The 23,999-nt window shown below is 40.8% G+C and overlaps 1 protein-coding gene across 1 annotated transcript in view; it reads left to right on the top strand.

The window, feature by feature from the left end:
• The window catches only part of COL4A4 (collagen type IV alpha 4 chain), a 155,161-nt gene that overhangs the window by 68,045 nt on the left and 63,117 nt on the right, over positions 1 to 23,999 (top strand). Inside the window, exons 20-25 of the mRNA XM_001110249.4 lie at positions 3,811 to 3,975; positions 8,080 to 8,169; positions 9,137 to 9,300; positions 16,192 to 16,264; positions 17,833 to 17,939; positions 20,598 to 20,781. Coding sequence (XP_001110249.4) covers positions 3,811 to 3,975; positions 8,080 to 8,169; positions 9,137 to 9,300; positions 16,192 to 16,264; positions 17,833 to 17,939; positions 20,598 to 20,781 — 783 coding nt within the window. The remainder of the gene's footprint in view (positions 1 to 3,810; positions 3,976 to 8,079; positions 8,170 to 9,136; positions 9,301 to 16,191; positions 16,265 to 17,832; positions 17,940 to 20,597; positions 20,782 to 23,999) is intronic.

The raw sequence follows: 23,999 nt of genomic DNA, 5'->3' as shown, positions 1-23,999 counted from the left end.
AAATGATGGGCCACAGTGGCATTTGGTAAAAAGCCTGGGAAAGGGTCCTATTGGCATAAGGACTTTGAACTCCTTCAGGTGCTGTGCTGGTTAATATTCCTAGTAAGACTAGGAATTGAAGTTTAGAGGGTATTTGCAGTCTGTGAACCCAGGAGAACTGATTAAACCCGTGAGGAGAAAAGTCTTGAATAAACGAAGTTTTACCCAGCCTATGTCTCTTGTTATATTTACCGAGAAGAAGTGAGACGTTTTCTGAGATATTCAACTGCTAACTACAAAACCCTTGTTTAATGTTCCATGAATCTAGCTTTCAGTTTGCAGGATTCGATAACCGCAAAGCTGGAAAAGCTTTGTCTAGTTCACTTAATCTTTAGATAGCACAGCCTTAGCCTAACTGACTCAGGAGCATAAAAATCATATAGAGTATTCCGTTGGTCAGAAAGCACTGGACTCTGGTCTTAGAATTCTCCATTCAGTCTTGTTTGTAATAGAATAGTGTCTCCAGCAGATTAAAATGAAAATCTGATAGTAAGTAACAAGTGTCTCTAGTGGATTCAAACCCAGGAAATCCCTTAATTCACAAGGTTTTAAAAAATAGATCAACCCAATGACTTTCAAATCTTGACTATGACCCATAGTAAGAAATGCATTTGATTTTACATTACATTTATATGCAAAACATACATTTACATTACATGAACATGTATGTATCCATATGTACAGGTGACTGAGACAAAAATACACAAAAGTATACATGTGACACACTCTTCTATCCCATTCATTTCTTTTATAATAAAAAAATGTAATGCTGTCAACAACTGACTCTATTGACTTCACGCTCTACAGTTGGGTGGACAATACTGCAATATACCACACACTGTAGCCCATTCTCCCTGTTGGCAGGTGGCTAAGCATTCTTCTTGGCAATGGGACAAGGCAGCAGAGAGCACCCAGGTTCATCCAATGACTGATTGTCTAGAGTCCACATCAGGTCTTAGAAATGGCATGAAGACAAGATGGCAGCCAAATCCACAGGGGCTCGTTTTCATTTTGTTCTAAGCACAGGAGTGTATCTAGTCCTATTATGTACTAGAATATATAATTTATAGGTAATTATAGATATTATTGGTAATATCTATAGTATTTACTATATATACAATGCATACAACATCTTGTAGATAATTTGGTTATTATCTACGGTATTTACCATGAGATAAGCACAATTTTAGAGTCAGACACTTGTAATCAAATCCCACCTTAGCATTTCGTGAAAGTCATATAGTATAATGTGGTACAGTGACATACTTAAGCATTTGCACTATGAACTAGAAAAGTTCCAGTTTCTCCTACTCGCAAGCTGTGTGGTCTTAGACATTTATTAAACCTGTCGGTACATCAGTTTTCTTATGTGTAAAACAAGGTCTTGGGGTGAAAGAAATAATATGTATACAGCCTTTAGACTGCAGTCTAGTGTATAGTAAAGATTCAATATGTTAGCTATTATTACTACAGATATTTGGCCTAAACTTTCTGTGCCTCATCTATACGGTATAAACTTTGCAGGGTTGTTCGAGGAGTGCATATGTTTGTAAGTCTATGGAAGCCCAGCACATATGGACACAATAATGACAGCCATTAATTTAATAAACATGCTACATTACTGATTACTGACAGGGTTTCAGTTATCTCTTGCTGAAAAAATTTCCTAAAACCTCGTGGTTTGAAACAATAGCAATCAGTACAGTACCTCTCACTCTTTCTGCAGTTTAAGAGTTCAGGAAGGGCTGGCTGATTGGACACCTCTCTCTGATTTCTCTTGTATAGTCTCAGGAGCCTCCCTGGGTGGGCTCTGTACTAAGGCTTCCTTACAATATGGTAGCTTCTTATCATTGCTTATATGGTAGCTCAGAACTCCAGCCACAAGTGTTTTGGCTCACAAGGCAGAAGTTGAATCATCTTTTCTAATTGCCTTATTCAGAGGGAGGAAACACGCCACCTTTTGATAGAGAAATGTCAAAGTTCAACCAGAGGGTGTGGGGCAGAGCTCCTGTGATGGGCATCAGTGAAAAATGCAGTCTTCCATAGAGAGGATCTGGAGCCAGACACGCTTAGGAAAAGGAAGCTGTGAGAGGTGGCCACTCTCACAGAGGCTTCTAGCTCTCTTTTTTTTTTTTTTTTTTTTTTTCCTTTTTTGAGATGGAGCTTCACTTTTGTTGCCCAGGCTGGAGTGCAAGAGTGCAATGACAAGATCTCAGCTCACTGCAACCTCTGCCTCTCAGGTTCAAGTGATTCTCCTACCTCAGCCTCCCAAATAGGTGGGATTATAGGCACCTGCCACCATGCCCAGGTAATTTTTGTATTTTCAGTAGAGATGGGGTTTCACCATTTTGGCCAGGCTAGTCTTGAACTCCTGACCTCAGGTGATCCGTCTGCCTTGGCCTCCCAAAGTACTGGGATTACAGGCATGAACCACCGGGTCTGGCCAGCTTTCAGCTATCTTTAAGCCAAAGACAGCAGCAAGGGGAGTAGGATGTCAAGGGGAAGCAGGATTTCCTGCTGTTAATTATTTGTTCTGATCTCATCTGAACACACTGAACATCTGAACATTCACTGAGGATGTGCTCTTGCTAGATATTACACTAAGCTTCTTACATGGATTATTTTCTTTAATCCTCATAACAAGCCTCTGGAGGTATATACAGACTACTCAATAAGTTGAATAACCTGCTCAAGGTCCCCTGGCTAGAGAGGGAGAGGCCAAGTTCAAATCAGGCACCTCCATCCTTCCCCATCAACCTGGGCAGCTGTGATAGGTGCAATATTTTATGTTCTATGTAGTTGATTATGTGGGTCTATATTTTTACCTACTAAGTATGCTAATATGTTTATTTGAATTATTTTTTACCAAGTTATCAAGGTAGAAAGATTGAAAAAGTAATCATTTTAATTAAATCAAATATGTTTCTTCCCCGATAACCCTAAAGAATGGGGAAAAGGTAAGAAAATCTCATTCTCTAAACCCATTTCTTTCCACTATGTGCTTATTTCAAAGGAGGCAAGACATTTTAATGGCTGGTATATTGTCTTTATTTTTGAGTTACGTTTTTTTCTTTTAATGCAGCTTATTCAAATTATTATAACTCCTGCTTTATGACTAGTAATCTTCTGTGGCAAAGCAAACTTTATACATCACTTTTTTTTTCTACTTCTGAAAGCTGTCATCTAGAGCATTAAAAAATTGCTTTATGGAGATATCACCGACATATAAAAATTGTTTATATTTAAGATACACAGCTTGATCTTTTGATATATGTATACATTGTACAATGATCACCACATTCCAGCTAATTAACCTATTTGTCACGTCTACAAAATTATCATTTATGGGGGGTGGTGAGAAGATTTACTTTAGATCTAGCCTCTTAGCAAATTTCAAATATAAGACACAGTATTGTTAACTATCATTTTCATGCTGTACATTAGATCTCTGGAACTTATTCATCTTGCATGACTAAGGTTTTGTTCCCTTTGACCAACATCACTCCATTCCTCTCTTCCCCCAGCCCCTGGCAACCACCATCCTACTCTCTGCTTTTATGAGTTTGACTATTTTAGATTCCACACGTAAGTCAGATCATGCAGTATGTCTCTCTGTGTCTGGCTTATTTCACTTAGCATAATGGCCTCCAACTCCATCTCTTTCCCTTTAAAAAATTCGATAACCTAAGCAAGTGTGTACTGATGTTGATTTCTTCTACAGAGACGTTTACTGAGAGTATATGTAATTTTCATTCTTAATTTATCTTGCAGGCATGATAGGACCCCCTGGGCCACAAGGATTTCCTGGTCTTCCTGGGCTTCCAGGAGAAGCTGGTATTCCTGGGAGACCTGATTCTGCTCCAGGAAAACCAGGGAAGCCAGGATCACCTGGCTTGCCTGGAGCACCAGGCCTGCAGGGCCTCCCAGGATCAAGTGGTAAAGTACTCCTTATTCATACCCATTAGCATTCATGCTACTTTTGTCATTCAGAAAGCGTAGTTTTTAAATATTTTGAAAGTTATATGATGTTTTGTGAGCTAAGTTGGTAGTCTTTTACAAACAAATAAACAGAAGTTGGACTTTCACATCAATTAAAGTATGTGCAATCATTTGGTTAGGAGTTTCGGTGTAAATGATAGAACTTTGTAAAATAATACCAATTTTTATTTTTTAAATATAGTTTTAATTTTCATCAGAGTTATATATGGGCTTGGTTTGTAACTGCCTGGTGGGCTTATTTTGCCCACTGCCCAGAGAAAACCGATTTGTCAAGACAGGGGAATTGCAATAGAGAAAGCATTTAACATACATAGAGCTGGCTAAATGGAAGAGTTTTATTATTACTAAAATCAGCCTCTCTGAAAATTTGGAGGCTAGGGTTTTGTAAAGATAGTTTGTCAGGCAGGGGGCTGGGGATGAAATCATGGGGGTGTGGAAAATGGTCCTCATGTGCTGAATCCACTTCTGGGTGGGGGCCACGGGACCCTTGAGTCATGAGTCTTGGGTCTAAGTGGAGCCATCCAGTCATCAGAAATGCAAAAGTCTGAAAAGACATCTCAAAAGGCCCATCTTAGGTTTTATAAAAGTGATATTATTTATGGAAATAATTGGGGAAGTTGCAAATCTTGAGACCTCTGGAATAATAATGCTGCTAATCATTTAAGTATACCTACATCTTAGCAGAATACAGGCCCTTCTCGTTTTGTTTTGTTTACCTGGTGGCCTTTTATTAACATTATAAAGGCAGTTTAGTTTTGGGAAGGGCTATTATTATTTAAACTATACTAAATTCTTTCAAAGTTAGCTTGGCCCATGCTCAGAAACGGCCAAGGGCAGTTTAGAGGCTAAAGACAAGATGAAGTTATTTAGGTGATAGCTCTTTCACTGTCACAATGTTTTCACTGTGAGAATTTTTGCAAGGGCAGTTTCAGGTTTAAGAGTCAAACTGTTCTACAAGGCATGGTATGGACAACTGAAGTCCCCCACAACTCCTTCTCCTAATCCTTCCTCACCAAGGGCAATCATTTCAACACATGTGACTGGATCTTTTGTTATTCGCCTCTATACTGACATTCAATGTACTTGTATTGCTATTTCTCAATTTTTCCAATTCAGCATTATCTTTTGACTTTCCTCTACAGAAGATGAATTTAGGTTTCTTTCACCAACCCCCCACCCGACACGTGCACATTTTCTACTCCCACAAACTACAATACAATTATTGTCATAATTTTGGTTACATCAATATTCAGAGTTTACACTGAATAGTTGGTTATATAAGGGCTATTCACCAGCTGAGCCATATAATAGTATAAATTATTGCTTTTCCAGAACATCTTGTCAGTTGTCTTGTTTCCTTTGTCTGTTTGCTTGGTTTTCAATATGCTTATAATTTAACCTCAGACTGCCCAGAATTATCTAAATTTCATCATTATACACTAAAACTCATGAACTATTCCATTAGTATTAGCTCTTTGAATAAATCTCTCCTGCAGCTTTTTGAGTTGTTCAGATTAGGTCAGATTACATTTTTTAATTTGTTGCCAGAATACTGTCTTGAGATCTTCCTTTACCAATATTCTGAGTCTTTCCTCCGTCCTCTCTCTTTCTCTGGGGCCCTCTATTTCCCATATATTTTTTAATGCTTTACTACCTCATTATATTTCCTGGGAAAAAGTATAACTAAAAGGGAAAAGTTGGGAGATCTTGCTCGTCTGAAAATGCCTTCATTCTGCTGTGGACTTTGATTGCTAGTTTGGCTGAGTATAAAATTTTAGGTAGGAAATCTTTCTTCCTCAGGATTTTGAGGGCATTTTCTATTGTTTCCTAGCTTCCAGTGTTGGCTACCGAGAACTCATAACATGTAGATACTTGACTTTTTGGGTTTGAAATCCGTTTTCCTTTCTGGATAGGAGCTCTTTTTTGTTTGTTTTCAGGGTCTTAAATTCCACTTGATTTGCCTTAGTGTGGGTACATTTCTATTGGCTTGTACACAGTCAGTGGGCAGTTTTAATCCACATAGCCTTCATGTCTTTTCTTTCTCCTCTCCTCTCCTCTCCTGTCCCCTGCCCTCTCCTCCCCTCCCCTGTCCCCTGCCCTCTCCTCCCCTCCTCTCCCTCTCCTCCTCTCCTCTCATTCTTTTTTTGAGACAGAGTCTTACTCTTGCGCAGGCTGGAGTGCAGTGATGCAATCTTGGTTCACTGCAACCTCTGCCTCCTTGGTTCAAGCGATTTGCCTACCTTAGCCTTCTGAGTAGCTGGGATGACAGGCACATGCCACCACACCCAGCTAATTTTTTGCATTTTTAAATAGAGACAGGGTTTCACTATGTTGGCCAAGCTGGTCTCACACTCCTGACCCCAGGTGATCTGCCAGCCTCAGCCTCCCAAAGTGCTGGGATTATAGCTGTGAGCCACCATGCCTGACCCTATATCCTTCATTTCTGAAAAATTTTCTTCAAGTGTTTCTTTGCATTTGATCTTAGCCAAAAGGCTGAGAAGAGATCAAGTGTCCTTTGAAAACATTGTCTCCTCCATTTTTTTCCTCTTTTTTTCTCTTTCTGGACTCTATCTATCTGTCAGGAAATCAATCCTACATGTCTTTTTTTTTTTTTTTTAATCTTTACTCTGTTACTCTCCACCTGTTTATTTTTCTGAAACACTTTCTAGGAGATTTCCTCAATTCTATGTTACAACCCTCCACCTGAATTTTTAAATTTCTGCTATCGTGATCTTTATCTGTATCTATATCTATTTTAATTTCAAGGATTTTCAATTGCTGTTGTTCTCTTTTAATGTTTCCTTTTGTAGCAGGCTGTTCATGTTTCAGGGATACAATACTCTCCCTCATCTGCTTTAATTATAAAATAAATTAAAATAGCTTGCTGCGATGCATGTTTCTTCTAGGTTTTTTTGACGGGGGTAATGGGGAGTCTTTTCTTTTCCTGCTGCCAGTTGCAGGAAGGGGGATCTGGTAGTCTGTTTTTTTAAACAAATCATCCTGTTTTGGATCTCACTGTTGTTCTTATTCCAGAGGTACAGATTCCCGAAATTTAGGAGACATTTCTGGGGTAAATCAGGTTCTTTCTCAGCTTTCTAAGCTTCCTGCTTCAAATTCAGCTTTTTTTTTTTTTTTTTTTTAAGGATCTGCCAAGTTCTTTTACTTGTTGTTGTTGGTTCCTCTCCTTTTTTCCTTGTCCTGTGGGTTTATGCTTATTTTTATTTATTTATTTACTTTCTTACTTATTTATTGATTTTGAGATGGAGTCTCATTCTGTCGCCCAGGCTGGAGTATAGTGGTGCGGTCTCAGCTCACTGCAACCTCTGCCTGCCAGGTTCAAGCTATTCTCCTGCCTTGGCCTCTCAAGTAGCTGGGATTACAGGCACACACCACTGTGGCTGGCTAATTTTTGTGATTTAATAGAGTTTTACCATGTTGGCCAGGCTGGTCTCGAACTCCTGACCTTCTCAAGCGATCCATCCACCTCAGCCTCCCAAAGTGCTGGGATTACAGGTGTGAGTCACCGCACCAGGCTGGTTTATGCTTTTTTATAATATTCTTTTACTCTACTGGGATTTGGGGAGGATGCCAAACTGTTTGCATTTTATCTGTCATCTTTAACTGACATCTCTGAAATTTTGTTTTTACAAGCTCTGCTTTTACATTTTCTTCATTAGCTAAGAATTGATCACTGAGTGGGAGAATATCTTTGCCACACACTGGCTCCATTTTTTTTAAATTTGTTTTGTTTTGTTGTCCATTATCTTGTTTTGCAACCCATTAATTTAGGGTAGGGCTGAAATTAGGGTTGGCTTTATCAATGGTTATGGTAGCAAAAGCATGGCATAACCACTGCATCATCTATATGTGTGTATATTCTTATTTCAGACAGAAAGAATCCTAGGAAAACAAGGGAGCAAAGAATGGGGTTGGGAAAGGAAACACGTGGGGGAGGATGTGAGTGCAAAAGTCACTTGTTCCATAGAAGACAGTCAGAAAAATTATGTGATTCTCTCTGCCCATCCCTTACCCTCTTGACAGTGACATACTGTAGTGTTGGGAACCCTGGACCACAAGGAATAAAAGGCAAAGTGGGTCCCCCAGGAGGAAGAGGCTCAAAAGGAGAAAAAGGCAAGTAGACACCAAATGTAGAATTTCTAGAAGACAACTGTACATGGACGATTGGGGGTATTTCTGAGACGTGTAATGTGACATTTCATTCAGATTCGTTACTTACCTTAGTCACCCACTAGAGTACTCCATTAAGTGCTATGAGATTACAAATCACTGAAAAGTCAAAGCCTCGTGTCTTAGAATATAAAGGAAACATTTACCTGCCATGCATTTTGCCTGCAAATGGTGACTTTGCACACGAGGTACTCTTGATTCCTTGAGAGTGGCAGTGATAGGAGGAGAGTACTGATGTTTGATTCTTGTGGGACCTATATTTCCAAGACCCATCAATTGCCTGTCTCTCGGTTTCTCCACTCTAAATTGTTTGGAGTCGTTTTGGGCAGCGGAGTCAGGTGGGTGTGACAGCATCAACACAGATGAGGAGTCAGACTACCCTGAAGACATTTGTTTAAGACAAAAAGTCCTGATAATTGGAAAATGCATTGTGGTGAATTATCAATTATAATATTCAATGCAGTCAAAATCCTTCACATATTATTGTGTCTCCTTAATTGTTTAGGGTGTGTGCACACACCAATTAATTTTTTCAGTTTTTTTTTTTTCAGCAGGAACCAAAGGACAGGCTTTTAAACTTTTAAAAATAAAAAAGTTGTATCATTTTTAATGTTTCTTCAGTAGAATTGGATATCAGCTTTTCTCTAGAATTTGTCAGGATAAATTTATTAAGGAACAAAAGCCTCCATTTGTTTAGAAATGGTATGCCCACCTTACATCCCATGCCTAGGCACCCCACACAGTGCCCCATGCTACACCCAGCCCCCATAGCACGTGCTCTCAATTGTCTGCAATAAGTGCATATCGGACTCTTTGTTGTTCATTTATGCTATTGGTTTTGTACAGTAAAGCCCTTATTGGGGATTTTATTCAGGAAAGATGACAAATCTGCCATTGATCCTCTGTCTAGGAAATGAAGGACTCTGTGCCTGTGAGCCTGGTCCCATGGGCCCCCCTGGACCTCCAGGACTTCCCGGGAGGCAGGGGAGTAAGGGAGACTTGGGGCTCCCTGGCTGGCTTGGAACAAAAGGTGACCCAGGACCTCCTGGTGCTGAAGGACCTCCAGGGCTACCAGTGAGTACCTCTTATCAGTCATCTTTCCAGTTAAAAGAGACACTGTATCAGTCTGTTTTTACACCACCATAAAGATACTACGCAAGACTAGGTGATTTATTAAGGAAAGAGGTTTCACTGACTCACCGTTCTGCATGGGTGGGGAGGCCTCAGGAAACTTACAATCATGGCAGAAGGGGAAGCAGGCATGTCTTACACGACAGCAGGTGACAGCATGAACGGGGAAGAGCCCCTTGTAAAACCGTCAGATCTCATGAGAACTCACTCACTATTGTGAGAACAGCATGGGGGAAACCCTCCCCATGATCCAGTCACCTCCCACCTGGTCCCTCCCTCGACACATGGGGATTATGGCGACTACAATTCGAGATGAGATTTGGGTGGGGTCACAAAGCCAAACCATACTAGACATGTAGACCTAAAAATCGAGATGCCTCTTTCTAATTTATAGTGTGATATCTGCTTTATGTTTTGAACCTATAAACATTATGTTAACGACTACAAAAACAGTATTATTTATTCATCTATTCATCCTTTGTTTACTTATTCAACTAATTAGTATTACTGAGTGCCTACTATGTTCTAGGCCTTGTTTCAGGTGCTGGGGATATAGCAGGGACCAGAGCCCAGCCTCTGCCCTCCTAGAGCTTCAGAGAGGACACAGACCATCTAACAGATCATCAAGTAAATACCCAGCATATCTTGTGGTGATAAACGCCATCACCATCTGTTGTAGCTGGAGAGAAGAGAGAGAGGGCCAGAGCAGGAGATGAACTCAGGGAACTGGCTGGATGTTCGCAAGGGCCGCAGAGCACGGGGCTTTACAGATGGGTCAGGTCTGAGCCTTTACTCTAGACTACATGGAACAGCCAGGGGAGAGTTTTAAGAAGAGCGAGACAATAGTTTTAAATGGATCACTCACCCTGGTTGCTCTGTGGAGCATAGACCATATGGACAAGGGACTTTGGCTGGGAGATGAACTGGGAGGCTGCTGTGTAATCCTGGTGAGATACCACAGCCAATGCCTTAATGTGGTGGTACTGGGTGTGGTGCAAGGTGGTCAGATTCTGGATATATTTTGAAGATAGAGCCAACAGGTTGGCTGTTAGATTGGACATAGGATATAAGGAAAAGAGAAGTAAGGGACAGAACCAAGGTTTTTTGTTTGAGCCACTAGAGGAAGGCAGTTGCCATGTACTGAGATGGGAAGGCAATGGAAGGAGTGGCCCTTGGGTGAGGAAAGAAAGCAGTACTATTTGAGACATTTCAAGTTTGAGGTGCCTGTTAGACAATCAAGTCAAGAAGTCAAGTAGGCAGTAGGATGATATTCAACTTAAGGATTCAGATGAGAAGTTCGGGCTGAGGATATAAATACTGGCTTTGTCAGAGTTTATGTGATATTGTGCCAGAGAGTAGATGAGATTTATCTCAAGATGGTTCTCATTTGGTGAAAGTTACAGATAACCCATGTTGAGGCAAAGCCTCTCAGCTGTCTGATTGCTCAGAATAAAAGCACTGCCCACTGGGGTACTCCCCTGGAGAATGGAGAGAGCCCTCTGTCCCCTCCTTATTAGCAAGGTTCAATCCTGGGATGGCCTGGAACTTGACCATCAAGCCCCAAAGAACTTTTTCCCATTTTCCCCAGAAAATCTCATGAAAATAAGGTTCCAACCTGAGGGCCTTAAGTGAAGTTAATGATTAACGTGTCCCAGCAGCACCCTTCTCACATGTACAAAGTGCACTGGCAACCTCTACTCAATAGGAAGCTAGGTCCTCAATGCATGTATGTGCATGAGCATGGTTGCAATTGTTAAGTAGTTTGCATTTTATTGTCTCCTTTTTAAATTCAACATTTTACTATAGTCATTTTTGTGTGTGGTTGTTACTTAATCTTCTTAGTGAAGATTTTAATGGTTCTAAAATATTTTTGTGGCTTCCTGTTGAGTTGCTACTTAGGGCTAACATCTTTGAGTGAGGACTGCTTGTTTATCTAGGGTTATCATGGCTGAGGTGTACTTAATTCAATTGCTCCATAGGGCTTTCCTTTGTAGGCTGGCCACGTTTCTGATGTCTATTGTGTATATTATTCTGTCCGTATGGCTTCTCTGCATTAAATTCATTACACTGTGGTCATAGTCAGGGACCAGGGTCATACCATGGGGCACTAGGGAAGGAAAGGGTAGAGAAGGGAGGAGAGGGGGAGAAGAAGGGGAAGGGAGAGAAGAAAAGGAAGGGAAAGAAAGAAGGAAAGGAAGGAAGGAAGTAAAGAAAGAAAAGGAGGAAAGGAAGGACAGACGAGACAGCATGAAAGACAGTGCAGACTATGGGGTGCTCTCGCTCTTGGGGTCTCTCCATCCTCCCTACATCTCCTCGCTCTGGAGATGGTCTGCTGGTCTCTGGCCCTAGCAGCCACAGATCGGTAGAAAAGTAGAAAACAGAAAAGTAGGCTTAAGTTCTTTGCAACTGTTTGTATAATTGGACCAAGTCTTTGCATTCATTGCCTTAGTCTGACAGCATTCCTTAGGATGGGATTTCCGGCCAGCATGCTCTAGTGCAGGGCACTAGGGCCTAGGAGCAAGTGGACCAGCTTCAGATCCCATCTCCGACATTTGGGAGCTCTGCAGTCTTCTGAGTTTTACTTGCAGCATTTATAAAATGGATGTAAGAACACCATCTTAGAGGCTTGTTGGTAAGAATTCGATTGAGTCATGTGTTTTGCACACTGTATAAGGTACACACCAGTGAATTAAAGTCCAGGAGGCTGCAGAGTGAGCCAAAGGTCGCAAACTGTCACAGGCTGATAAAGTTTGGATGTGTGCCCCCTCCAAATCTCATGTTGAAATGTAATCCCCAGTGTTTGAGGTGGGGCCTGGCGGGAGGTGTTTGAGTCATGGGGGCGGATCCCTCATGAATGGCTCAGCTCTATGCTTTTGGTGATGAGTGAGTTCTTGCTCAGTTAGTTCACAGGAGATCTGATTGTGTAAAAGAGTCTGGAACCTCCACTTTCCTCTCTTGCTCCCTCTCTTACCATGTGATACATTGGCTTCCCGCTTCACCTTCCGCCATGATTGGAAGCTTCCTGAGGCCTTACCAGAAGCTGAGCAGATGCTGGTGCCAGGCTTGTACAGCCTGCAGAACCATGAGCTCCTTTTCTTTATCAATTACCCGGCCTCAGGTATTTCTTTACAGCGACACAAAAATGGACTAATATATGGGCTATTTCTGACCTGCTGGAATGTTTGGTTGTGTCCTGTGGTGTTTGTTTTTGAATTATTAATGTGAGGTTTATGGCTTCTCCTGAGACATTAGAAGTTTATGAGCACAAGGTTATTGTGTTTCCACTGCTGCTGTGACTGTGGGCTGACTCCCCCCATGCCCACCCACCTGTTCCCCTTGGACTGGACAGGCGCTGCCCCTGTGGGCATCTGCAGTTGATGTCCCTTATCTAGACTGAACAACTAGGATATGCCTGGCAGGAGGTGTTTTTTTTTGTTTTTTTCTTTTGATGGAATTTCACTCTTGTCACCCAGGCTGGAGTGCAGTGGCGCAATCTCAGCTCATTGCAACCTCTGCCTTCTGGGTTCAGGTGATTCTGTTGCCTCAGCTGTTCAAGTAGCTGGGACTACAGACGTGTGCCACCATACCCAGCTAATTTTGTATTTTTAGTAGAGACAGGGTTTCACCTTTTTGGTCAGGCTGGTCTCGAACTCCCGGCCTCAGGTGATCCTCCCACTTCAGCCTCCCAAAGTGCTGGGATTACAGGCATGAGCTGCTGCACCCGGCCCAGAGAGGAGTTTTTGTCGCTACTGGGCTTCCGTTGTTAGAGTAACACAAGTGTTTGGTGATCTCAGGTCTTAAGATTGTAAAAAGTAGCTCACTATCTGAAGCTGCTGAGAAACTTTGCCCTAAGAATCTCTTAAATTACACGTTTATTTCACTAGTTAACTGCTGTATTCTCAGTACTCAGACTAATGCCTGGTTCTTTGTAGTTTTCAAAGAAAACTACAGTAATGGTTTTAGTAATGTTTAGTAACATTTACTAAGCCATTTAGTAATGGTTTGGTAATGGTTCAGTAATGTTTTCAGTAAATGTTTCTTTAATGAAATCCAAAAACAGCACTGATAATTTTTTTCCTTACTAGCTCAAATAAGTCTATGATCTACTCTAGTACTTAAAATTCAACACCTACAGAGCATTAGAGCAATTCATCATACATTTGAAGTCTCCAATGTGCTGAGTAATAAACTGCTCAGTCTCCTGGGGGCGGGTTCATTCTTCCAAAGTACCAAAGTCTTCTTTATTAAGCATTCCAGTTTGTTCTCTTTCTGGAAAGAAGTTGGTCCAAATGCTATGTGAACGGTTTTCTGTCCTGATAATTTATGCATCAGAAGGCCATTTTCTTTATCCATTTCTTGGGCAGGACACCATATGACATACACTTTGGCCAGGCCCCATTGCTACTTATGACTAGCATATATAGTAAAAATAAGAATTAAAACAAAACTCAACCTACATTAGCACTTTATGATTTCTAATTCTTTCTAATGTCTTGATTTATACTAAGAAATTGGTTCTACCCACCTTTTTGATGGTTCACAGACATTGCTACAAACAGGATGCTATACTAGAGTGATATCAGAGATACTGAGTTATGTGTGGACATTTTTTTTTTTCTCTGCATGAAATGGCTCCCAACCCTTTTGTCCATTTGAGTTGTTATGCCTGTTACGTGCATTTTTGGCTTCCTCTTCACTGTTGCTGCCTGATGATTGCTGATGCCAGTGTGCTCATCTCTACTGGTACTCTCCTCCCCTCTGTAGCTCTCAGCTTATAAAGTAGTAGGGCCAGTTAAAAAAAAGATAGTTAAGCTTGTTTGAACACATTGTTAGATTGTGTGAAAATAAGACAAGACCAGGTATGGTGGCTCGGAACTCCTGTAATCTCAACACTTTCAGAGGCAGCAGGATCCCTTAAGGCTAGGCGTTTGAGACTAGCTGGGGCAATACAGCAAGACCCCATCTCTACACACAAAAAAGTAAAATCCAATTAGCCAGTCATGGTGGCATGTACCTGCGGTCCTACTACCTGAGAGGCTGAGGCAGGAGGATCGCTTGAGCCCAGGAGTTTAAGGCCGCAGTGAGTTATGATTGCGCCACTGCACTGCAGCCTGGGGGATGAAGTGAGACACTATCTCAAAAAAAGAAAAAAAAAGAAAAAGAAAATACGACAAGGTAGTGGCATCTGTGTGAGCAAAGGAACTGGCCTGCTCAGTCATTTTTACCTCCCTCCTATTTCTTTGCTGTGGTTTTTTGGTTATTGATATCACTAGGTAAGTAATCTTGGGCTCTGTATGGTGTTTCTATAATGTTATTTGATATGGTGCTTGGCCACCCTAATATACTGACAATAGGTTCATATATATATGTGTTTATATATAAACATATATATGTTTATATATACATACATATATTTATATATATATATGTTTATATATACATATATATGTATAATATACTCTGTGTCAAAATATTTATATATGTGTGTATATATATATTTTTTGACAGATTCTTGCTCTGTCACCCAGGTTGGAGTACAGTGGCACGATCTTAGCTCACTGCAACCTCCGCCTCCTGGGTTCAAGTGATTCTTTTTTTTTTTTTTTTTTTTTTTGAGACGGAGTCTGGCTCTGTCGCCCAGGCTAGAGTGCAGTGGCGCGATCTCGGCTCACTGCAAGCTCCGCCTCCCGGGTTCACGCCATTCTCCTGCCTCAGCCTCCCGAGTAGCTGGGACTACAGGCGCCCACAACCACGCCCGGCTAATTTTTTGTATTTTTAGTAGAGACGGGGTTTCACCATGGTCTTGATCTCCTGACCTTGTGATCCGCCCGCCTCGGCCTCCCAAAGTGCTGGGATTACAGGCGTGAGCCACCGCGCCCGGCCTCAAGTGATTCTTATGCCTCAGTCTCCCAAGTAGCTATGACTACAGGTGTGCACCATCACGTCCAGCTAATTTTTGTATTTTTAGTAGGGACGGGGTTTTGCCATGTTGGTTAGGCTAGTCTCGAACTCTTGGCCTCAAGTGATCCACCTTCCTCGGCCTCTCAAAGTGCTGGGATTAGAGATGTGAGCCACTGTGCCCAGCTAGGTTCCCATATTTTTGACATGGTTTGATATTCAGTAATATGTAACACTTAAAAAGCATGACTCAAATTATTTAGTTTTGAGCAATGTTGTGGTTAAGAGATCACAAGCCTGTCAGCCAAAATTAGCTATTTACCTGTTATACATAATAAATATATTAGCTTCAGAAAAGCTTCTTATTTCTTCTTCTCTTGCTCATCAACTTTCTTTAGCAGCACATCACTTCCATGCCTTTTCATCACAAACTTATCCCTAAACCTCTACCTTCAGCTCTAGTGGCAACTCTTGTGGTTATCCCACTCTCTTCTTTCCTCTCTGTTTCACATTACAAAGCCCACGATAATGACAAAAATTAATTATAAATTTTAATTTGAGGTAGTTGACTCACAAGAGGTTGCACAGTCATAAAGTTCCCATGTATGCTTCCCCTAGCTTCCCCCATGATACATATGCCTAACCATATTTACATAACCACAGTACACTGTCAAAAACAGGAAACTGTCCTCTTAACTCAGGTGCAGACCTTAATTCAGGTTTCACCAGCTTTTGCATTTTACATGCAGTTTAAGAGCCTCAATTTGGCAAGATAGGACTATCTTGGAAGGCAGGGAAGGGGGTGAGAACAAGAATGCCAAGCTGGAATCTTTAACAAGAGATTTAGGAGGGAGGAAGAGAGAGATTCAATATGTACAGATGGAACTGTTGAACCATCACAATTAATCTAATTTGTTGCTCTTATTTTTCACCAAGGGAAAGCCTGGTGCCTCCGGACCACCCGGCAACAAAGGGGCGAAGGGTGACGTGGTCATATCAAGAGTTAAAGGTGAGCATAATCCATCACTTTAATGATGTATGGACCCTCCTCTTGCAGTAATTTCCCCTGTGACCATAGATCAATTCTATACAATTTAGGATGGTTGAGCTTACTTACAAAAATACTTCTGCCCTTCATAAGGTTGTATGAATGTTGAGCCAAATCCCCCGTCTCTTATTTGAAAATGTAAATATTCCTTCAGCCACACATTCACATCTTCATTATAGTGAACTTGGGTTTGACTCAAGCCCTCCTTTGGCTTGGCTGGTGTTTATTCACCGCATTCCAGTGTTCTATATTAGTCTATAATATTTTAGTTGTAAATGAAAGAAACCCAGCTTGAAATTTTTTTTTTTTTTTTTTTTTTAGTAATGTACTGACCTAAACAAAATGTGAAAGATTAAAAGGTAGGGTCTTTTATCAGTAAGAGTTCTCCAGGGACAGAACTAATAGGATATACGTATATATGAAAAGGAGTTTATTAAGGAGAATTGACTCATATGATCGCAAGGCAAAACCCCACTATAGGCTGTCTGCAAGCTGAGGAGCAAGGAAGCCAGAAGTGGCTCAGCCCTAAAAGTAGTGGTTTTCCTACTTTTGAGTTCAAAACCCTCAAAAGTAGAGAAGCCAATAGTGTGGCCCTCAGTCTGTGGCTCAAGGCACAAGAGCCCTGGCAAACTACTGGTGTAAATTTAAGAGTCCAAAGGCCAAAGACCCTGGAGACTGATGACCAAGGGCAGGAAGCTTTCTGCACAGGAGAAAGATGAAAGCCAGAAGATTCAGCAAGCCAGCCTATCCCACCTTCTTCCACCTGCTTTGTTCCAGCTGTGCTGGCAGCTAATTGGATGGTGCCCACCCACATTGGGAGTAGGACTTCCTGTCACAGTCCACTGACTCAAATGTTAATCTTCTCTGGCAACACCCTCACAGGCACACCCAGCAACAACCCTTTACCAGCTATGTGGGCATCCTTCATTCCAATCAAGTTGACACTTAATATTAACCATTACAGGTTTGCATTGGGACAACCAGATCTGGGCCTCCAGTGGCATCAAGAGGCTCTCCCTGCATCTTTCATCTCACATTCCACCATCTATATTTTCTCCCATCAGACCGATTTTCATACCCCCAGGCAGCTCTAAGTTCTTACATTCAGAGATGGAGAGAGCCCTGCTTTGTCAGTTCCAAATAGAAAAATAATTTCAGAAAGGATTGATTAGCTTAGGGTAAGTACCCAACGGCAGACCATTCCCCCTTTTCGATGGCCAGGGATAGAGTGCTGTGCTTGGCATCACACAAGTAGGGGAAAATTCTGTGATTGACACCTTTACACACCAGCTCCTTGTTGGAATGGGAAAAGGGAAAAGGAGCTTTTCCCAACTAAAGAGATTCGATGGTTCTAGCAGTTGTCATTCTCCCCTCTGGCTTTGGCATGTTTTATGTGACTTGGGCAACTGAGATACACAGGAAACTGTATCAACCCAGGACCGAGGTCATTTTCTTTATTTTTTGTCCTCTCTATCCTACTTTACCCCCTGCTGATAAGAGCTTGAGTATCTTTTGACCTCTATTCCCAGGGCACAAAGGAGAAAGAGGTCCTGATGGGCCCCCAGGATTTCCAGGGCAACCAGGATCGCATGGTCTGGATGGACATGCTGGAGAAAAAGGGGATCCAGGACTCCCAGTATGTAGAATTCTTCTCTTGCTATAGAATTTCACTTTCTTATATGGTCACACAAGCAACTATTTCCCCCTTCTGTATTTGCCAAGCTGAAATTCAGTAAAATATCAACATGCCATAAATCAGAGTCACCTTTGGCACCCTGACATGGAAAGATGATTGTTATAAAAGGTATAGCATCATTGGAGATGGTCTAAAATCTTCAGTGGCAGTTCAGTCCTAGCAAGACTTTCGGTCCTCAGTCTTTATATCATTCTCATGGTGTTTATTTTCTTCAGAGAAACTTGTATCTTAGAAGGGCCCCACTGATTTTAGGTGTGTTCAGTTGACTCTGTGGTGTGGAGGATGGAGCTCAGATCCCAATGTTTAGCATCAATTCTGTTTCCTGGAGAAGATGCACACGGGGGAAGTAGTGAGCGTGAAAGGGTGAACTAGTGCAAACCCACAGAGTCAAGGCATTGGCTGATGGAAAATCTCACTGATAAAGGATGTTGCTGCATTTTTCAGACATGCTTTGGGTGGATACCACGTGTATGTGATTAAGGTCATAAAAGAAGAGGATGAGATGGTCCAATGCTTAGGAACTTAAAATATCTTAGATATATGCAGTATTTCTGAATGCTTACAGTATCACAGAAACCAGGCTAGATGGTTTCCTCATAACAGCAGTCCTCTGAAAAGCAATACCTTTCCAATTTTACAGTAAGAAAATGGAGGCTTAGCATCTGATATTCAAGACCACCCATCTGTCTAATAGGCAAAATAGGAGTGAAACTTTGTCTGTCTTATTTCAAAGTGCATGCTATTTCCACCAACCTGTGCTGCCTGCCATATATAATGGGAAGCCATTGAGAGTGTTGCAACAGGGAAAGACCATGTCCTGATTCTACAGGAAACCCAAGTGAATAAGAGAGAGAAGCCTGGAAATTGGCTTAGATGGTGTTTATAGCTTTCTGACCTTTCTCCTGGTCACAAGTATGTGAATGATCTCTGCTTTAGGCTTGGTAATCTCTGCTTAATTCATTCTTCCCCTTAAGGAACTACTTAGAAATCATTGTCACTGAGTGGACATTGTCATAAAGTACTCATCTAATTGTGAAAAAGCTGTGTCTATATAGATCAAACTGGAAGAGGAATTTCAACATTTGCTGAGGTCTTCCTAGATTCATTGAAACAATCCAGATCCATAAGACTGTTGTAGACCACATCTGAGACCAGGCCATGTAGAAGGATAAAAGATCACTCAAAATGCCAGCAGGACAGTGTCAGATATTCCTTGCATTTGAGAGTCCTTGCAGCTGTTCAATCCGGTGGGGTGCAAGAAGGGATGAGACCCACATATGGTGGACATCGAGGCAGCCCTGACTTGAAAGCCTCATTCCCCATGAGAGCTGTTATCCGCTGCGCAGCTTTTGAGGACCCCACCAGGGATTGCCAGTGAGGGAACCCTTGATGCAGCTTTCCCACAGTGCTTCCAGACCAGATGCAAATTTTGCAGCTGGGGATTGATTTTACTATAAACAAGACTGCCTAGAAATGTAGTTGACAATCTAATTTTTATGAGAGGAACAGAACCAGACAGTGAACCAAAAGTCAAATTCTCATGCAGGAGGGGAAAGGACTTGTTAGGCTTTTACCTACAGGGGTGGAGGAAGATGGAGTCTATCTATGCATCTTCTCAAGGTAATGCATAAGAATGTATTTGATTTGTAATCCCACCACCTCCCTTGATCTACGTGTTTCTATATTCTATGACATGATATTAGAGAATGGTTTGACATAAAATCTCTTATTCTGTATTTAAGGTGTATCACACACATTGTTTCCAGTATTTGAGGCATAACACACATGCTTATATTATATATATGTATATATAAAATATATATGTATATATAAAATATATATATGTATATAAAGATGTAAAATGTGTATTTTGGGGAGGCATGGTAGCTGACGCCTGTAATCCCAGTAGTTCGGGAGGCCAAGGCACGTGGATCACTTGAGGTCAGGGGTTCGAGACCAGCCTGGCCAACATGGTGAAACTCAGTCTCTACTAAAAATACAAAAATTAGCCAGGTGAGCTGGTGGGTGCCTGTAATCCCAGCTACTCAGGAGGCTCAGGCAGGAGAATTGCTTGAACCTGGGAGGCAGAGGCTGCAGTGAGCCAAGATAGCACCACTGCACACCAGCCTGAGTTGCAGAGAGAGAATCCATCTCTCTCTCTCTATATATATATATATACACACACACACACACACACACACACACACACACACATACACATATATCTCCTAGATTTATATATCTATATATATCTCTATATAGGATATATATATCTCTCTCTATATATATATGTCCTAGACATATATATATATATATCGCCTAGATTCATTGAAACAATCCAGATCTGTAAGACTGTGGTAGACCACATTTGAGACCAAGCCATGTAGAAGGATAAAATATTTAATATATATATTAAATATATATATGTTTAAAATATTGAGAAGTATCTAAGTTATTTATTTTAAAATTACATTTGCTTAAGAGTAACTGTCTCCTGAAATTATGGACTTTTGCATGTATTTCTATAACCTACAATGACTGCTTTGAGTTCATGGACTTTCAGTGTTTGGTAATTGATTTGTGACATAACATTCCCAGGGGGATCATGAAGACGCGATTGCAGGTGGTAAAGGATTTCCTGGACCTCTGGGTCCCCCAGGCAAAGCAGGACCTGTGGGGCCCCCGGGACTGGGATTTCCTGGTCCACCAGGAGAGCGAGGCCACCCAGGAGTTCCAGGCCGCCCAGGTGTGAGGGGCCCTGATGGCTTGAAGGGTCAGAAAGGTAATTTTAAAAAAATTTTATTTATTTCAATAGCTTTGGGGTACAAGTGTTTTTTTTTCTTATGTGGAAGAATTATATAGTAGTGAATTCTGAGATTTTAGTGTACCCATCACCCAAGTAGTGTACATTTTACCTAATGTGTGGTTTTTTGTATCCCTAGACCCTCTTCCTCTCTCCCCCTTCTTTGTCTTCAGTATTCAAGTGTTTTTCTTTCTTTCTTTCTTTCTTTTTTTTTTTTAATTTTACTTTAAGTTCTGGGTTACATACGCAGAATGAGCAGGTTTGTTACATAGGTATACATGTGCCATGGTGGTTTGCTGCACCCATCAATGCATCATCTAGGTTTTAAGCCCCACATGCATTAAGATATTTGTCCTAATGCTCTCCCTCCTCTTACCCCCGACCCCGTGACAGGTCTCAGTATGTGATGTTCCCCTCCCTGTGTCCATGTGTTCTCATTGTTCAACTCCCACTTATGAGCAAGAACATGTGGTGTTTGGTTTTCTGTTCCTGTGTTAGTGTGCTGAGAATGATGGTTTCCAGCTTCATCCATGTCCCTGCAAAAGAAAATGTTATCATTCTTTTTTATGGCTGCATAGTATTCCATGGTGTATATGTGCCACATTTTCTTTTTCCAGTCTATCATTGATGGACATTTGGGTTGGTTCCAAGTCTTTGCTATTGTGAATAATGTTGCACTAAACATAGGTTTACATGTGTCTTTATAGTAGAACGATTTATAATCCTTTGGTTATATACCTAGTAATGGGATTGCTGGATCAAATGATATTTCTGGTTTTAGATCCTTAAGGAATCGCCACACTGTCTTCCACAATAGTTGAACTAATTTACACTCCCACTAACAGTGTAAAAGCATTCCTATTTCTCCACATGCTCTCCAGCATTTGTTGTTTCCTGACTTTTTAATAATCTCTATTCTAACTGCCTTGGGATGGTATCTCATTGTGGTTTTCATTTGCATTTCTCTAATGACCAGTGATGATGAGCTTTTTTTCATGTTTGTTGGCCACATAAATGTCTTCTTTTGAGGAGTGTCTGTTCATATCCTTCACCCACTTTTTGAAGGGGTTGGTTTTTTCTTGTAAATTTGTTTAAGTTCCTTGTATATTCTGGATATTAGACTTTTGTCAGATGGGTAGAAATTGAATAATTTTTCTCCCATTCTGTAGGTTGCCTGTTCACTCTGATGATAGTTTCTTTTGCTGCGCAGAAGCTTTTTAGTTTGATTAGATCCCATTTGTCAGTTTGGCTTCTGTTGCAATTGGTTTTGGTGTTTTAGTCATGAAGTCTTTGCCCATGCCTATGTCCTGAATGATATTGTCTAGGTTTTCTTCTAGGGTTTTTATGGTTTTGGGTTTTACATTTAAGTCTTTAATCCATCTTGGGTTAATTTTTGTATAAGATGTAAGGAAGGAGTCCAGTTTCTGCTTTCAGCATATGGCCAGCCAGTTTCCCCAGCACCATTAATTAAATAGGGACTCCTTTCTCCATTGCTTGTTTTTATCAGGTTTGTCGAAAAGCAGATGGTTGTAGATGTGTGGTATTATTTCTGAGGTCTGTTCTGTTTCATTGATCTGTATATCTGCTTTGGTACCAGTACCATGCTGTTTTGGTTACTGTAGCCTTGTAGGATAGTTTGAAGTCAGGTATCTTGATGCCTCCAGCTTTGTTCTTTTTGCTTAGGATTGTCTTGGCTATACAGGCTCTTTTTTGATTCCATATGAAATTTAAAGTAATTTTTTCTTCTAATTCTGTGAAGAAAGTCAATGGTAGCTTGATGGGAATAGCATTGAATCTATAAATTACTTTGTGCAATATGGCCATTTTCATGATATTGATCCTTCCTATCCATGAGCATATCATGTTTTTCCATTTGTTTATGTCCTCTCTTATTTCTTTGCGCAGTGGTTTGTAGTTCTCCTTGAAGAGGTCCTTCATATCCCTTGTAAGTTTTATTCCTAGGTATTTTAGTCTCTTTGTAGCAATTGTGAATGGGAGTTCACTCATGATTTGGCTCTCTGTTTGTCTATTGTTGGTGTATAGGAATGCTTGTGAATTTTGCACATTGATTTTGTATCCTGAGACTTCGCTGAAATTGCTTATCAGCTTAAGGAATTTTTGGGCTGAGACGATGGGATTTTCAAAATATACAATCATGTCATCTGCAAACAGAGACAATTTGACTTCCTCTGTTCTGATTTGAATGCCCTTTATTTCTTTCTGTTCCCTAATTGCCCTGGCCAGGACTTCCAATACTATGTTGAATAGGAGTGGTGAGAGAGTACATCTTTGTCTTGTGCTGGTTTTCAGAGGGAATTCTTCCAGCTTTTGCAAATTCAGTATGATATTGCCTATAGGTTTGTCATAAATAGCTCTTGTTATTTTGAGATATGTTCCATCAATACGTAGTTTATTGAGAGTTTTTTGCATGAAGGGATGTTGAATTTTATTGAAGGCCTTTTCTGCCTCTATTAAAACAATCATGTGTTTTTTTGTCATTGTTTCTGTTTATGTGATGAATTACTTTTATTAATTTCCATATGTTGAACCAGCCTTGCATCCCAGACTTGATTGTGGTAGATATCCTTTTTGATGTGCTGCTGGATTCCGTTTGCCAGCATTTTATTGAGGGTTTTAGCATAGATGTTCATCAGGGATATTAGCTGAAAATTTTTTTGTTGTGTCTCTGCCGGGTTTTGGTGTCAGGATGATGCTGACCTCATAAAATGAGTTAGGGAGGAGTTCTTATTTTTCTGTTGTTTGGAATACTTTAATAAGAAATGATACCAGCTCCTCTTTGTGCCTCTGGTAAACTTCGGCTGTGAATCCATCTGGTCGTGGACTTATTTTGGTTGGTAGCTATTAATTACTGCCTCAATTTCAGAGCTTATTATTGGTCTATTCAGGGATTTGAATTCTTTCTGGTTAGTCTTGGGACATCCTCCCTTTTCTGAATCTCTGAAGTCCATTATATCACTCTTATGCCTTTGCATACTCATTACTTACCTCCCACTCATAAGTGAGAACATGCAGTTTTTGTTTTCCACTCCTGTGTTACTTCACTTAGAATTATGGCCTCCAGCTCCATCTAAGTTGCTGCAAAAGCCATTGTTTTGTTCCTTTTAATGCCTGAGTGGTAGTCCACGTTTTTTTGTAAAACATATTTTCTTTATCCACTCATTAGTCAATAGGCACTT

The sequence above is a fragment of the Macaca mulatta genome, chromosome 12, assembly GCF_049350105.2.
Source record: "Macaca mulatta isolate MMU2019108-1 chromosome 12, T2T-MMU8v2.0, whole genome shotgun sequence".
NCBI classification, from domain to species: domain Eukaryota; kingdom Metazoa; phylum Chordata; class Mammalia; order Primates; family Cercopithecidae; genus Macaca; species Macaca mulatta.
Note: the sequence above shows the minus strand (reverse complement) of the source record. Positions and strands in the feature narration are given on the sequence as shown.